The following is a 17,453-nucleotide window of genomic DNA, read 5'->3' on the forward strand; positions in this document are numbered from 1 at the left end:
AACAGGGAAATTTTATGTAGAGTTGGACCAGATAATTAAAGAAAATTAAAAGCTCTCAGTTCATCAAGGATGGAGCCCCTCAAGTATATGTATTTGTCATCTGACTAGTAACATAGGATGGACTGTACATTTTCCTCCAAGACCATGCTGGACAGGGTAAGAAATTATGGACATAAAACAAGGGAAATATAGATTAAATGTCTATATGGAAAAACAAAACAGATGCCCTCGTAAGCCATCAACTGCAGCAGTTAACTCTACTCATCACTACTCAGTGTGTGGAACAAGCTACGTCATTGCACTTGCTACACATCTGGATTGTTTCTTCTGCTACTGGACTGAACTACAAGCAAATGTTGACATTTTTTAAAAAGGGAAGCTGAAATCCAGTAGTAAACCACATATCTCCTGTATCACACAGGCAGGGTATGGAGATGTTTGACATGTACGGTGGCTTTTGCAGATCTGGAAACTACTGCGCATTTTCAACATCTTGTTTACAGTCAAGCAGCACTCAGTAAGTCTATCTGGAAGCTCACACTACCCAGCAAAACAACACGCAGGGTATTTGGCTGACAAAAACCATACTAAAAAGCACCACACTGCCCTGACGTTTATGAAATGGGCATTTTCTTGTGCATTTTAAACAGATGCCGATTCTTTTCAGGCTCCTATTTAAAAACCCAAACCTGAGGCTTCCAAAATCACCTAAGAGATATGGCTGCACAAGTCCCCTTTGATTCAACAGGAAACGTTCACCTAAATTCCCAGTCTGGGAGACGTCAATCCAGTAATCTGGACTGAGAGCTTGATGAGGTCAAGTGAAAAAAATCTGTCCTGATTTCGACACACTTGTGATCAGATCCAAGGAATTCTGGAATTAAAGCAGCGAGGACTTCAGGAATGCTTTTACCCTGGCGCCCAGAAAGAAAACACATTTTCCTGCGCGCGCATGGACACACACACAGAGAATGCTGTACCTTACGTGAGTATTGTAAGCAGACCTCTGAGCAAAGCTGGCGGGGCAGCGTTCACATTTATAAGGTTTCTCCCCGGTGTGTGTTCGTATGTGGACTGTCAGGCCACACTTGGAACTGATGACCTTGTCGCAGTACGGGCAGGCCTGGGGATCCCGCTTCTTCTCATGCACCCTGCGGATATGGTCGTTTATGTCCTTCTGGCGCTTAAACCTCTTGTCACAAAACACACAGGAGAAGCCCCGCTCATCACTATGAACAGTGAGGTGGTGCTGCCGGAGGTTCTGGTGAGTGGAGAAAAGCTGCTCACATGCGTTGCAGCTGTACTTGACAGCCAGATTAACGGCATGCCTGAGCTCCATGTGTGACTGGTACTGCTTGATAACACGGAATGATTCGTCGCACTTCTCACACGCAATCTGCGGCAAGACTTTGGCCACATGCCGCGGTGATTTCCTACGTTCTGTTTTACTGGCAAATTTGGAAATTAAACTGTTTTCATCTTCCCACTGCTCAGGCAGAGTGTTCCTAATTACTACACAGGCTTTCTTTGACTCAGTCTGACTTAGGAGAGAATGACTGTTCTTGTTTTCCAGACTAACGATATCCATGCTGAGTCTGTTTCTGGTATCTGTCTTGTTACATTTTGGTAGCTTTGCGGTCCTGGATTTTGGGTCTGGAAAAGCGGTGTCCCCTTGCTCCAGGCTTGCTGGCTGGCCTTCAATGAGATCGTAGCCAGCCAGCAACTTCTTATGTTTTTGCCTATCCCAAAGTTTCCTCTGCATGGGTATTGCCACAACTTGGGAAGAGTTACTCAGTTTGTGGTCCTCCTCTTGCTGGATGCGAGTCCACTGTGGTGCACCATTTTCACACAGCTGACCTTTCAGATGGAGGCTCAGATCTAACCCCTTCCTGCCCTCTGCTTTCACTTCTTCACAAATGTCAAGCAAATCCTTGCATTCAAGTCTTTCAGCTATTTCTTTCATCCGTTGCAGTTTTTCTGCTTCAATCTCCACTTCTGCAGTGTAAACAAACTCCAGGAAGGAGGTGAACTCTTCTGTGTAAATATCTTGTAGAGTCACTGTGCAATTCTTGGTGTCCAGCATCTCATCATGCAGGAAAAGCCCCTTGAAATAGTTGCTGGAAGCTGCCAAGACAGCTTTGTGAACCAGAAACTCCTCCTGAATTCCGAGATGTTGTGTGTGAACTGTCACGTCACAGAGGTGACCGAACTGGTACAGAGAATGTAGGGCCCTCAGGAGGTTAGGAGCAGCAACCTTGGATTTCATTAGAATTTTCTTTTTCTCCATCCTGCCAGAAAAACAGACAAATGTTTGAGTGCTTGCTCTTCCTCTTCCATGAGCTATCTTTTCATTCATATATGACATCAATCACTTACACAAAAAGCTCAGTGGAGATCCATGTCCTAATTCCTAATTTACAAGATGTGGCAAAGACCTCAAGGTTGCTTCTATCAACGCAACCATCATCAGCAAATACACTTGGTTTATGAGGCACAGACTTAGATTTACGCTCTAGAATAATCCTTCAAAGCAAATATTCTGTAGCACAGATGGCAACAGTAAAAGAATACGATTAACATGACTGGCCCAGCTTAATAATAAAACACTCTTCATACAAGCATTTTTCAACAGTAGAGGTCACACCAGTTTATGGCAGAAACAAGCATCTTTCCCCACTCTTGTACAAAGGGGGAACTGAAGCATAGCAAGTCACTTCACTTCCGATTGCTTCCAGGCTGGTGTTGAAATAGAGCCTGTGTTTTCACAGTCCCGTACCAAGCTCCACTCGCTGCCCCCAGCAGCCCCTTGTGCCAAAGCAGGGGGATAAATCTTTGAATCTCATTCAATTTTGTTTCTGTTTTTTTTCCCCAAGTAAACAATCAGGCCTAGGGGTTAATAATGATAGTTAGTAAGCTTCTATTGTATTTGGCCACTTAAATAATATACAGGGACAAACTACCTATCTAGAAATAGCTACAGATTTTTTGAAAAGGTAATAGTGTTTTATTTGAAAAATATTTCAAAACTGCTCCTTCTCAATCAACAGAGGGGTCAGAAGTTTTCTGACATTTTGACATTTTCAGAAAGAACAAGTTGCACTTCCCCACCAGCTCTAGAGGCAGACACTAGCTATTATTAGAGTAAATCCGATGCCTGAGAACTCTGTGGCTTTCCTGTCTCAACCCGCATATGACACCTACACCGCTGGAACAAAAAGTCTCATTTACCCTTGCCCATAAAGGACAACAACAATGCTGTCAACCTTACTGAGGCCTTTGGATGCTCTGATCTGATCCTCTAAGCTGATATTCCTGATCTAGCATAATTTTTAAATGTCTGTTGTTTAGCACATGCTTACAACAGCTTTGTAACCAAGGGAAAAACATTAGGCCAAAATAAACAGACGAATCAATTTGTTATTGCTTAAAGGCTCCGTTTAAGCTTGGCTTGCTGTGCTTCCCTCTCACAGTAATAATGGTTGGCAGAAAATGACACCAAACTGTACTTTCACTTCTCATCTAAATTATGTTTGACATTATATTAAATACATTCCTGGCAGATATAAACTGTCTGATTAAGAAGACAAATGTGTCTTCAATTTAAAGTACCAGGAAGTCAAACACAATACATAGCCTAGAGTGAATAGGTTTGAATAGCAAGCTTAAGAGATAGCTTTGAGAATACTCTTCCTAGTACAAGCTACTGCAGCAAGCACGGCAGAGGATAATCATCTTCTAATCTGCAAGGCATAAGTCATTCAATGCTTGTGACACCCCAAATAATGTTTTAAAAACTGCATTTAAAGGTTTAAACTGATTTTCTAATGACCCCATTATGTGCCACTGGAATGTGTACTCCTGTGTTTGTAGGAAATAGACAGGATTTCTACTAGATAGAAAGTGTCTGTAAATTTGAGTTATGCAGAACCTCAAATATTTGTACTTAATTCGGGGTTTGATCCTGAGTACTCGATATGCTCCTGGGAGAAGTGCCACTCCAATCAATGGGACTGCTTGGGATCTCGGCCTTCTCACCTAGCTGGTGCAGAACCTCCTCACTGCTAGCAAGTTCAAAGATGTTTACTCAGAAAAAAGAAAACAAAAATATTACTACAGGAAAAATACTTAGGAAAAGTAACTAGAAGAAAAAGACAAACTATGTGTTGAAACATCCCATAGAAGCTAGAAACTGGGGGGGGGGGGGGGGGGGGTGGTATGTGCAAAATAGCATTGTCTAAATTCTATCAGGAAAGGACTGCTCACATCCAGACTCCTGCAAATGTATGATAATTATCACAGTCACTGCCTTATGAATTCTGGCCAGCAGGCATCTTTAAAATGCTCCCAAGTCAATATCTGCCAACTATTCCCTACCAGTGATCACCAGCTATGTGGAGACATATTCCTAACAGCTCCTACGGCACACTTGCAGGCTGCAGGAAGAAGCGCAGATCCAGAGGTTAACACTAAATTCAGTCCACAAATTCACAAAAGCTTCCACTTAATCTGTCCCTGGGTTTGCCCTTCTTAATGTTTTCCAACAGGATATCCTTCTTCATTTCGGTGCAGAACTGACCCCAGCATTGCAAAGCTCACTGATCAGTAGCGCTTAAAGAAATCAATGAGCAGAGCATGTGCTAATTTCCTCCTCCTCCTTTTTAAGATCCCCATCTGTGATAAATTCTCGATACGTGCTCCCATGTGAGCTCTGCTAACACTAATATCTGATACTAAGCCAAATGGAGAGGTACGTTCCAACATCATCTCTTTAGTTCAGCTGGTTCTAGATTAAATCAGCCCAGAAATGGTTTACTGAAATGACTTCCCAATGAAAAATGTCCCAAATGAATCCATTTTCACAAATTTTTTTCTTCAGAAAAAATGAGACTGTACTTTTTGTTACCATTGGGAAAGGAAATTGGTCTTCAGTTTTCTGAAGTGGTGTTGTATACAGTTTGTTTTCATGTTTTACAGTTTCACGAGATTGAGAGTAGAACACAGTGTTTCAGGGGTATAAAACAGTATATAAGGTTATTTTCTTTTTCCTCAAAAAAAGTTGAGGTAATAGAAGATTTCCAAATATTTTGCTTTCATTTTGAGGGTAAGGAAGCAGCTTCTTATCCCCAATGGATTAGGAAAGTCATTTTCTCCTTACTCTTTACACTTCATTAACACTTAATGACAAGAGAAGATTCTTGAGGGACTCCCATCCACAGCAACAGGAATGAGGATGACAAATGTTGCAGTAAGTCACCCAGTTATTGAATCAAAGAGAAGGACATAAGTTCTAATTGCAGGTTAACGTTGGCTTGAAATAACCACCAGTAATCGAATAGGAAAAATAATGGTAACATCACTAATAGGTTTAATTCTATCCCTCCATTTATGAACACAGGGCACCCTGGTCTTCATAATCCTAACTTTCGCTCCCAGCTGCATCCATAAACCAAGGACTCCCAGAGCTGCATCCCATCTCTTTCACTTTCCAGCGCTCTATCCAGCCCAAATCTCAAAACGATCGGCACTCCTGTCTTCTGCTCCACTGCAAACACACCACCCTAACCAGGCAGAACAAGCTCCCAAGCCACGACACAGGACAGTCAAGAAGGCGGAAAAAGTGCAGTGCAGCATGAGGAGCATGCTCAGCTGCTCCACAACCCCTCTGCTATTTTCTCACACCCTCAGAAACCCTCTTGGAGTTGCTCCTGGGAGGCGGCAAGGTTCACAGCCCACTGGGAGAAAGATACCACTGATCACTGCGGGTCATCATGAACCTGTTACCGCTTAGGAGAACAGGAAGTAAAAAGGAGCTGGTTAGAGGTTAACAGCCCTAATAGACATCATTCTGCTGTATCCTGAAGCTACTTCTGAAAACAGCAAGCTGCTAGTCTCCAAGACACTGACTTCAATGGGAAGATTTAAATGAAAGCAACATTTTTTCCACATACTGCATTTTACAGGTTTGTTTGTAACTTCTTTCAGCTTTTTGCCCGCTAATAAGGGAATAAATACTTTAAAGAATTTGCATCTATGCAAGATTTACAGAAAACATAATTAATCTAACAGAACCACTGCAAAAGCCAAAAGGTATTTCAATTCAATTGCAGCTCCTGATAAGGCCACTGGAATAAGTACAACTGTTTTAAAAAATAGAGCCTAACAGTGGCTTCCAGCCTCCAAGAAGAGATTTATATTTGCTCTGTGCTATAGCGCTTTTTTTTTAATGATGCAATGACACAGCCAATAACAGCTCTCTAATTCAGGATAATTAGTACAATAAATGAAGACATTTGTAGGAAGGAGAGTAAATATTTCTAAAACATCATTGTTTCTTGGACTTTCACTGTTCACATCTACTTTGCAATTTCTACGGGCCAAAGCATTAACTGGTGTGATACGGTATAGCCCTTTTGAAGTGAAGACAGTGAAGGTACACTGATTTATACACCCAAGTATCTGGGGGAGAAAAACCCAGTAGGTCGAAGAAATTGAATTGCGTACTTCTAAAAAAATCTGCTGTTTCACATAAATATGCCCTGCTTTTTGCAAAGTATACATAATCTTTTGGTTGCTTGACTTTCCCCAATCCTTTTCAATTAGATCTTCAGTTTCTCTCCAGAGAAGCGAGGAGGAAATTCTTCCTTAACTTATTTTCCCAGGAGGGGTTCCGTTAAACTCTCAATAGCTGCATGTACATGTACAACAAAGGGCCCCGACAGTGATCAAAATGAGAACCCTTGAAATATTGATGGTGTTAGGGTGCTGGGGGGTTGGGGGGGAGAGGGCAAGAGCCCTGATATGCTCTTACTTGATCACCTTTATCCTCTGCAGAAACTGCCCAAATATCTCTTTGAAGTACTAGTATGGTGTAAGAGCATGTAATTGCTCCTCTTGATGCCTGGGCTACCACTTGGCAAAATAAGACCAACATGGGTAGATCGTAACAGCAGTACAACACCCCAGATCCTGACCAATAAAATGAACTGCTCAAGAGATCAGACTAAACAACCAGAACTGCAGTACAACAGGCAGAATATTTAAGAGCACATAAACTGCCCCAAGTAAAGGGCAATTAGACTCATTGCCACAGATGCACAAGACCTAGCTTCAGTCCTTAAATGACCTATACCTATGATATTTTTTCTGATTTTTGCTTTGTTTTTTCCTGTAAAATCAGATAACATTTGCCTCTCTTAAAGATGGATTGTGGTGATAAAAATACATTAATAGCAGTGAGACAATAAGCTAACATAGGTGAAAAAGAGCATTATGAGGGCATAAATAACAGCTGGAGTTACTCAACTGTATTAATCATCTGGAAAATTAAGCTCATTTACATAAATTCCCACATGATGCAGATACATAAAGTTAGGTACATCAGGACACCAAGCTAACAGTAACAACAATAGCACCTCTCCTGCCACAGTTTCTGGCCCATTTGTACACTGCTGGGTAAGCTGAGGAATTGCCATCCAGAGCATCCCAATTTAACCTCCAGCACGCTGCTGGACAAACTCCTCCAAGAGTCATTTAAAGTTGTTTGGGTCTTTTTTTTTTAAATGAACTTTGATTTCTGCCTTACTAAAAAACAAGTACATTACCTTCGAGACACAGCTGGAAATGCTGCTCACATGAGAAAAATCAAGGCTGACCACACTTTACAGGTGGAACAGCACTCACGCAATCCTATCTTAAAGATACCGCACTATGTTATTCCTCACACCACTGACAAAACGCAGTTGCAACCGTCTTCTAGTTTTTACCATTTACTTTGCGCGGCCAACAGATTTCTACGCGCGTAACGGCCTGCAGCACGCACAGCTCACCCCTCAGCCCTGCGAGGAAATCAGAAGCCTAAGACATCTCTCCCCGTGCTTGACAAGAGTGCGACTCTCCTCACGGCACGGCAGGCGGCCGGACATCTGAACACCACCGATGCGGAGACGTGAGGCAGGCAGGCCGGCTGTCACCCGCCACCCGCGCAGGGGGACAGGTCACCTCCCCAGGGACACCGCAAGGCCGCCCCACGCCCCGATCCCGGGTGAGGCCTCGCCGCCGCCATGCCCGCTCGTGAGGCGTCGAGGCCCGGCCTGCGCCCCACGGGTGGCAGTCACCCTCCCGCCAGGCAGGGTGGTGGTGGTAGCTGTAGCAGTAGTAGCCGGACCCCCTCCCCGGCCTCCCGGCAGCTCCCGGGAGTGCCTCCCCGCTGCCCGGCCCCGCGCCCCCACGGCCCCCGCCCGCCCTTACCCTGCCAGGCGGGACGCCCCGCTCCCGCCTCAGCCGCGCCCGCCGCGCTCCTCCCGCCCGGGCACCGCCCCCGGGCGATACCACCGCTCCCCCCCCCCGGCCCCCCCTCGTCAGCGGAATGGTACGGCGGAGGGGAGGCCCGCTTGGCAGGGCTCTGCTGCCCGAAAACAACATGGCCGCCGCGGCTTCGGCACATCAGCCGCCTGCCTTTTGCAGCCATCTTGAGTGAGGGAGGCGGCGGGGCAGGAGTGGGCGGCCATCTTGGGCGCGGGCAGGGGGCCCGCGCAGCTGGTGTTCCCACGCTCCTTGAGGAGAGGCGCTGCTGAGCACGGTCTCCTGACGAAGCCCTCAAAATTCCTCAAAATTGCAGGCAGGGGTCAGTTTTTCCCCGTTACTTGGAGTGCCTCCTGCTACGCTCTTAGTTACTTTCTTTCAAGAAACTGCAGCATCTCCCCCCTGCAAGCAGAGGCCCGCGGTCAGGAATATCACAGGGTGCCAGGCCTTGCTTGTGCCTATTCACATAGGCCAGCCCATAGATTTATTTCGTGGCAGGTAGCCACCTCGGGCAGAAGAAAATCTCGGGTCTCTGTGCGAGTTGTGCGACAAGGGCTTTTCCTGTGAGCAGGCAAGCCAGCTTTGCTCCAGTCTCACAGCAGATCAGGTTTCAGGGCCCCAGACCTGAAAACCGATTCAAGGTGGCTACCAGGCTCAGTTCACTCAGGTGTGGTACAGTAATGTCTCTCTACGTCTCCAGGCAGGACTACAGCAAAATTAACAATTTCTGTGGGAGCTTTGTTGTTCCCGTGTTCCATCCACGTCTTCATTAGGAAGAGCTGCTTGAAAGAAATCCATGAATTTTTGTGGCTTGTGCTTACCTGCTTCCACAAAACTGAAAAAAATTCCAATCAAGTCAAAACAGTTTGTTTTTACATTGGCAAAGCACGGTGTCTCAGTGTTTGATCAGGTTAAATTGCTGCTGTTGCCAATGGCTGTCTACGGTGGGTTTGTTCCTCAGGTGCATTAAATGACTTGACTTACCTATTAGCCCAGTTTGCTCTGCCAGCTAGATCCAGCTCCTCACCATCTCCCAGTATGGATACTGGCAGATTATTGCCAGCGTTGAGAGAGAGGTTTATAGGAACTAACTTAAAGGTCTGAACTTTGGTGGGGTAAATCTGGGCTTAGGAGAAGCACAAATAGGGCCTCACATCTGCCAGAACTGCTGTTCCTGCAGGACGAGTCGCTGTTTCCCACTGGTGACCCCGTATTGCCGTCATTTATCACGTGAAGTGATTTTAAACAGCCAACGGATGGGACAAGTCACTCTGTGGGCTGCCAAGTACTTAAGCACACAAATCTTGTTTCCAAGACGAATGACACATAAATTCCTCCCTGGAAACATTTTTTACTTAAGTGCAGGTTTTAATCTTTGAATTTTAATGGCTTGTAAAAATGTTGGATGATGATTGTAATTCCTCGAGGTAATGTAAAATAAATTCCTCCATCAAAAAAAAACCCAGGAAGAGTCAGATATCACTGAAAGTTAATATGCTATTTACCTTCCTTTTCTATACTGCTGTCACACCAATTTGAGCCTGGATCCTATAATTACCAGGCTGCTGGCCAGTTATTAGAAAATGTTCACACATTTATGTGAAAACAAGAGTACCATAGGAAAGACAGAATAAAAATATTTAGAATAAAAATAACTAGCGCAGACTCAACTTGCTTAGACTCGTATAGGCCAAGAGGCAAATCTAGCCTGAGAGAGAGCTCCCACTGAGGAGTGCATGCTTCCACCATGAATTTGGTTTTCAACCCTGATTATTTTGTTTGTATTCGGGGAATGTTTCTATTGTCAAGACACAGCTCTAGGAGTGGAGAGAACGAACAGCAATATGAGTGATCCATGCTAAAATGTCAGGATAATATTCCTGTATCTTAGCACAAGGGAATGGTGTTTGCTTTTACTTTATCGGAAACCTGGTCTGCTCAACAGTTCTCACCCAGAGGAGTTGGGAGAGAAGATGAAGTGCAGGCTCCTGTCCAATTTAGTCTTGCTTTCATAAGGATTGAGTGAATTGCTGCAGAAGTTGGCAGCACTGTTGCGCTGGGTTGTATTGGCGTGTCAATCTTTGCAGAGCTGCCCAGGAGGGATTCTCCCAACGCTCCTTCGGCACGCCGGCGGCTGCGTGACTCCAGGCTGGATTTCACACTACCTGCTGCCACCAGTCTTATTTCTCAGGCCAGAGAAGATGAATTTGATTCTCCAAATGTCCTGGGTGCTCAGATGCACTTCAGGGGTGAATGTTACCCTGTGGCTTCCTAGAGCAGAAGATTGAGCCCCATCTCCCTCATCCCTGATGACTGTCCTGATTGCTGGGGGCGAGAGGGATGGAAGGGTGTCTTACTTGCTCTGAATCATTAATTCTTTTCTGCACAGTTTCAACAGGAGGGATAAAACAGTTGGGAGGCAGCAGAGAGGTGTCTGAATCCTAAGACGCTGAACCCGGGTGCCCCGTGCATGGGGCAAGCGCTCCAGATGCAGGGCTGTTGTAATAAAACAGTATGCAACAACCCATTTTGCCTTTTAAGCCAAAACATAGCAAAGTCCAGGAAAGAATCGTAGCCTGGGAAGCCAGATTTTATCTGAGTACTTCCTTTGGCTGGGAGTGAAGGAACACCTCAGGCTTTGATCGTGGTGACTAAGACCAGGAAAAGGGGAGAAGCTTGGAAGCAGCTCTGCCAGCCCGGTTACTCCACTCTGGATACAGGCTCTGCTTCTGCGGCACTGAACCGTCAGAAATTTGCAGACGCTTGGCCAAGGTCATCCGGGACACCTTCAGCAAAGCAAGGAATGGAAATGTAGTCCCCAAATCCCAGGCTGATTGCTGGGCTGCCTCTTCCTCTCTGGAGCACAGGGGGTAGCTCCCCATACACAACATCACCTGGTTCGCATTAGGGCATTTGCAATTTTGGCTCTTCCCAGTCACGTTGCATATGAGCGAAGCTGGGGTACATTATTGGAGGCCCCAAACCCTGCCCTGGCAATGCAAGATGAAACCTCACCGTGCCTCTCCCCTGGACGGCCATCCTTTCCTTGCGGCTCCGCCAGAGGATGCTGCAGACTTTGGAAAGAGCAGCCCAGACTGCAGCCCTGCTCATCCTTTCCAGGACCCAGAAATCTGTGGCCGGTCGCTTGCTGACTTAACCTTGGCCTCTTCACGTGCAAGACGAAACGACTCGAACGTGCTTGCAATCAGAGAAACTAACCCCGCAGCTTTGCTCGGGGTCACCACCAGCTCCTGCTGGCCTTTCCCCACTACCTTGTGGGCTTGGTCCCACCAGATGCCCTGCCTCACTCCAGTGCGCTGGTAGCATTGCCAGGTAGATTCGCAGACAGGGAGTGCCTGCCAGACCTGTGCAGGGTAGGAGCAGATCTCTGAAGGGTATCCTTACGTGACAGCCTTGCAGCAGGAGCCCGGCCTGTGCTGGGCTTCCCCTTTGCCAGGGAGAAAGGAAAAAGGTGGGTTAAATATTTAAGGAGCCTGGAGTGAAAATATTCTGGGAAGGCTAGAAAAAGACCAATCTGAAGTTTCCTGCGGTGGACCAGTTCATCCCCCATGCTGTTCAACTGACCGTTACATCGGGAGGAATCTGACCACATGTCTGCAGAGCCTTTGAGGAGGAGAGGGCTTCAAAATGCGTTTTTCCCAAGTTTGGAGCTGATGAAACTGAAGCTCTCCTGAATGGGAGCCAAGCCACCACTCAGCAAACCTTAGCGTTGTCCCCAAAACAGAGACGGAGCTTTCAGCATAGTCTAAAAATGCAAATTCCAGACAAAATCCTAATGAAAAACAAACAGCAGGCTCTTGGTCTATATGTCAGTGTTGCGTACTGGTTAGCCTCTAATGCTATTCTGCATAATACATTTTGGCATATGATTTTGCTACAAATCAAACATACCATATATACTCCCCCTTATGCTGCTTATATGTTAAGTCTCAAGAAGCAGGAGTTATACATATTCTGGCAAAAAATTCCAAGATCTTGGTGTCACTTGAAAAACATATGAATTGATAAAAGTTCTTATGCATTTTTTGTCTTAAAAAGGAGATATTACAATACTAAAGACAAGCAAAATTGAATTGTCAGCAAGGTACAGTTTGTTTCACGGAAGAGAGACTGGCTACTGGAGCAGACCAAAAGGTAATAGTGACTTCCTCATCTCCAGATGGTTTCAAGTGCCCTTCCAGAGGGAAAGATTTAGATAGCCACAACTGCACTCAGTGACTGGATAACATTTTTTGTTTGGTGGTAAATGAGATCAGACTAGATGGACTAACAGCCCCTCCTAGCTTTAAAAATCTATGAACGTATAAATTATGTAGATTGTGTAAGATCTATGTTGTTCTCCAAGCCTATGCTAGATGAGTCAGTTCAACTGGGTGGTTAAAATCATGATCCCTTCCTACCTGAGGCTTGGCTCCATCACAAGAACTTGTGGCTTTACAAAGCCGAAGACCTTAACGTCTGCCTTTGTCTGGTACCAAGATGATGAATAATCATTTGCTAAGTTGTCACTTGGAAAATGTAACGGTGTTTGTCACCTTTCTGATATTGGACTATCAGGTAGTTTAGTGCACGTTCCTGCTATGGGGCTTACTTTAACCCATACAGTAAATTTTGGGTGCTGCTGCACAGGAAGGAAAAAAACCTGCTAAACGATCCCCGCTTTTGTGCAGGGGTTGTGAAGAAGGGTACCTGGTGCACTGGAGTGGTGGGAAAAGCTCTTTTCACCACTTCTTGTTCCCTTGTGCTATCGAGCCAACAGTTTTGATATTAACTTCATGTTACAGATGTGGGAACACATCCAAAGCCGATAAAAGTCACTGGAAGGACTCCCACTGAGGTCAAGGGCCTGGGGAAAGACCCTTATTTGAGAAGGTCTTTCAGAAATGAACTTGGAGCCAGGTCAGCATCACCTGATTGGCATTAGGGCATCTGCGATTTTGGTTCTCACTTGTGAATTACTGTTGCAGAGCAGCACTTTTCCCATCTAATTTTTCTTTGCAGCTCATTCCTGCGTTTAGGCATTTGTGATAGGATATATTCCCACAGCTTTGGTGGGGCTGCTTTTGAGTTAATTCACTACAATCCTGACACCATGCTGTTGACAAGTGGCCTGTTAGGTCAATGGAAAACCAAATGTAAGAGGTACATCAGCGGATGGTTTCCCTTTGTTACCAAATAAATCCCCCGCACAGCTCGTTTGTTACGTGCCCTTGTTTATTACACATATTTAAGCCTTTGGCACATTGTAAACTTCTGTTTCTCTCTATACCTTCCAGAGAAGCAAAATATTTTAACCCGTGCTAAACTGTAGGCATCAAAACCAGCAATTGCTTTTGGAAGCATATGATTTTCTGTCACCTTCCAGGTAATATTGAAGGTCTGATCCAGCTCTGGAGAGCTCAGGCAAGCTTTCGCTCTGTATGCAAACCCTTTTTAAACTCCGTAACTCTTCACGTTTCCAGTCAAGCTTATATTCTAATAGTTTGCTGAGTTTGTGGCTTTGTGAAAGGTTATAAAGATCTGGTTTCTCTGTCAAGAATCTACAAAGCAGGTGGATGATGTTTAGTCTCTGGCTAGCAGACACTACTGATATCTGCAGAATGCTAGCACTTTCTCCCCTTGGAAACAAACTGCCTCCTGTTTAGTTACAGGCACTTAAATATAAAAAAATACGCAATCAGCAGAGGAGAAAAAAAAAAGCTGCTTTTTTTTTTTTCCTACATAAGGCCAAATAGATTGCAGAGGATCACAGAGAATAAATTAATATTAGCACCTTGCTCTCAGCCAAAAGAAATAAAGCAAAAAACCCAAAGTTATTCTTAATGGCAAGAAAGTAGCAATTTCTTGCCAGATTTACAGTCCCAGCCTTTGCTGATGTTATCATCCTTTATTTTGACCAAGACTTCTATTAAAATAGCTGCCGATTTGAGGAACGTGATGCCAGACAAACTCCACCAGCTCCCAGCTGTCGACAGATGAGAATTTTAAAGAAAAGAAGTAAGTCCAAATACATTGGACAAGGGCTCTTTTGCATTGACTAGATGTATTTTCCCCTGATCCCCAGAAAGCAGCATTGCCTTGCAAGACCCCAAACTTGCTGAAATTGGTGCCAAAACCCTCCTGTGAAGCCCAGTCAAGCAGCAAAGCATCGCCTGGTGCCTGCAGGCTACATCGGGCATCTAAATCCCCGCTGTGCGCCAATGTGGATCCCTAGAAGGTGGGCTCCTGCTTGGGACCAGGCAATGATGGGGCAAGCCAAGACCTGGGAACCTTCCTACAGCTCTTCCTCAACCAATCTTTTTCTACCATAAGAAAAAAAAAAAGGCAATTGTGCCTCTTTCCTTGCCTCTGACCATAATTCAGTATTGTAATGATAATGCTGCCATTAATTTAGCCAAGGACTCGAGTCATGTTCCCGTACCCACGCCATGTCAGCCCTGGTGTGAGCCAGCCCGTGGTGTTTCACGTACGGCAGACAGAAATGCATCCAAAAGAACAGATGCACCCCTGGGAAGGGTCTGTCCCCTCCATATCATCTTAGAGAAGCCCCTTGACTTTTAGACACCTGAGTTAGCCTATACATTTTTTTAATATGTACACATCTCCTGTCTTCACAGCAATAATGTATTTTTTCCCCACAGTGATTATTTTCCATAGTGATAGGCCCTCGTCATGATCTGAGAATCCAAATTATTTGGAAAAAGATGAAAATTTAGGTTTGCATCTGGTTGCTTTCTCTGGAGGGGTAGAACCAATGTCCTGGACTTGAGTGTCTTCAGGGATCTATGATCTGGCTCTGAACTTTTTGCCGTGGGTGTATTCATACCTCCAACTGCTATTGCTTATTCCCCGCCTGTGATGAGAAAATGCCCTTTTTATCACCAGATTGGGCGTGGAGTCTTTGCCTGCAATGAGTAAACATGCAAAAGGCAGCTGCCCAGAGAAATAAACTCCTGGCAAAATATTTTTGGACATTTCACGATTAGTCATTGTCTGTGTGTTTGTGAAGGTCGGACCCCAGCTGCGTAGCTTGGGTCATGGGGAGCATTCCTGGAGGCTGCATCTGTAGTCAATGGGTTTTGTACATTAACGTAGCCACAGTTTTCCAGCATGGATGCTGGCCTAAAGATGACTCTTTCCTACATCAGTTGGTAGTAGCTCTGGGGAACAAACCATCACAAGACAACCAAGGTGTCTTGGTCAGAGCTGATGGACCGATGTTGTTTGTCAGAGCACATTTGCATGAATTTACATGCATGTAAACTGCCCAACCGTTGAATCTCTGTGAGGAGGTGAGAATGGACTCGAAGGTGCAGCTACCTGGAAATATGCAAGCACATATGCAGGGTGTCTTGCAGTCTGAAAACAAAGCCTGTGCTCGAGGACTTGCCAAGGCACAGCAGGTATGAACTTTAACTACTAAGTGCATCTGAAATGTCATCTGAGGGTTGCTCTGGGTTTCGAGCAGCTCCCTCAAAGCAGGTAGCAACCCTTCTGCGGTGGGTGTCCAAAATACTGGGCGGGAAGCCGTCACTGCCATGGGAGCAGACAATCCCTGGTCATAACTACCAGGTCGTGCAGCACCACATTCTTCCTTTGGCCAGAAATCTGGGTTAAAGTCAGCACAAGTAGCCACATGTGGAGCTCTGGGATTTTATCCAAGAAACTTGGTACGTATACTTTGAAATACAAATAAACAAGCAAGCACACTGCGGGCGGGGAAAGAAGAGACAACACAGAGGAGACACACCAGAAGACGGAGATGCTGCAGTAAAGAAAGAGAGGGAGAAGTTGAGGGCAAGCCATTTCAGCTGGTACACTGGAAGGAAAGCTGCCCCGTTAAAACTTTCAGCAGTGATCCATGTCTTCCCCTGGCTCTGGGAGCCCTGCTGCTGGCCACTGAGCTCCAGCCACTTTGTCCTGGAGGTGGTCGGAGAAAAATCTCCTTTTTTCACTATGAGGGTGGTCAAACACTGAAGCAGGCTGTCCAGAGAGGCTGTGCAGTCTCCATCCTTGGAGATATTCCAAAGCCATCCAGACACGGTCCTGGAAACCAGCTCTGGATGACCCTGCTCGAGCAGGGGTTGGAGTTGGTTCAGAGAATAAACTCTGCATTTATATACCAGTATCAACTCTGCATTCGCTGCCTCGGGAAAACTGCACCAGGTGGGGCTGGTGGGCTTCACCCAGCCACACGCCAGGAAGATGCAGCCTGGAAGCCCCAATTTTTATTGACACAAGATATCTTTGAATCAGATAGATCTGTCATCTCACAGTTGCAACTGGAGATCAGAAGCGTTTGCTGTCAGACTCGGAGAATGCTCTTCCTGCTCGTAAACCTGCAGATAAATGAGTTCTCACACTGCTTCTTGCTTCAGAGAGACAATTTTGTAGCAAATTACAGCAGCACTGCAAAGAAGGCAACGGGAACTCTTGGCAACAAATTGCTGTTTCATGCAGTGGCTGCTCATGAAGCACGTCATGTTTACCAGTGCTGGACTGGGAAGGAAGCCTGCCTTTTAAATACATGATTCACATAGATACTGAACAGTGATACCTTTCTAGCCTCTGTTTTTGTTTTCAACAGTTTATCAAATTATCTGTCGAGCCTAACTCCAGAGATTTTGTAATTTGCAGTATCTCCTCTGATAGTATCAAGAGCTCTCAGTACAGCACTAGACATAGTTATCTACCAGATATCAAACGGAAAAAAGAGACATGAAAAACTTCTTTAGACTACTTAAATAATATTGGCTTTATGTTTCCTGTAGGGGTAATTAGATAACAGACTAATATAAATGGAAGCATATGATGCATTTAGTCTAGCTGCAATACCTCACTAGTGTGAAAACCTGCCTCAGGTTTCCTGGATGCAGAATCAGCCCAATGCAGTTTTCTCATCTGCTTTCATCTTTTATTCCATCTTTGTATGCTCCTTTCAGCTGTCCTGCCTGAAGAAGGGCCATGCCGAGATCTGTCCTTGTCACCGCTAACAGAAAATGCTGATGGAACATCGTGATCTCTTCACGGTCCGCAGCAAGCTTCAGTTTCTGCGCAAGTGGAATGTTCAAGCTCATTAAAAACACAATTAATCCCCTTTTAACCATCAATATTTGTTCCCAGCATGGTCA

At 45.2% G+C, this 17,453-nt stretch overlaps 1 protein-coding gene across 4 annotated transcripts in view; it reads right to left on the reverse strand.

The window, feature by feature from the left end:
* LOC115344995 (GDNF-inducible zinc finger protein 1-like) overlaps positions 1–17,199 on the reverse strand; it is a 22,405-nt gene extending 5,206 nt beyond the window's left edge. The window contains exons 1-2 of one of the 4 annotated variants that reach the window (XM_041125288.1): positions 17,175–17,199; positions 981–2,288 (exon numbers count right to left, since the gene is read on the reverse strand). In XM_041125288.1, coding sequence (XP_040981222.1) covers positions 981–2,287 — 1,307 coding nt within the window. In that variant the 5' untranslated portion in view covers position 2,288; positions 17,175–17,199. Of the gene's footprint in view, positions 1–980; positions 2,289–2,376; positions 4,044–7,601; positions 7,809–8,247; positions 8,297–17,174 lie in introns of those variants that run through there. The other 3 variants (XM_030023151.2, XM_030023150.2, XM_030023152.2) reach the window with 3 other exon arrangements.
* Positions 17,200–17,453: the final 254 nt, after the last annotated feature.

The sequence above is a fragment of the Aquila chrysaetos genome, chromosome 8, assembly GCF_900496995.4.
Source record: "Aquila chrysaetos chrysaetos chromosome 8, bAquChr1.4, whole genome shotgun sequence".
Taxonomy (NCBI): Eukaryota; Metazoa; Chordata; class Aves; order Accipitriformes; family Accipitridae; genus Aquila; species Aquila chrysaetos.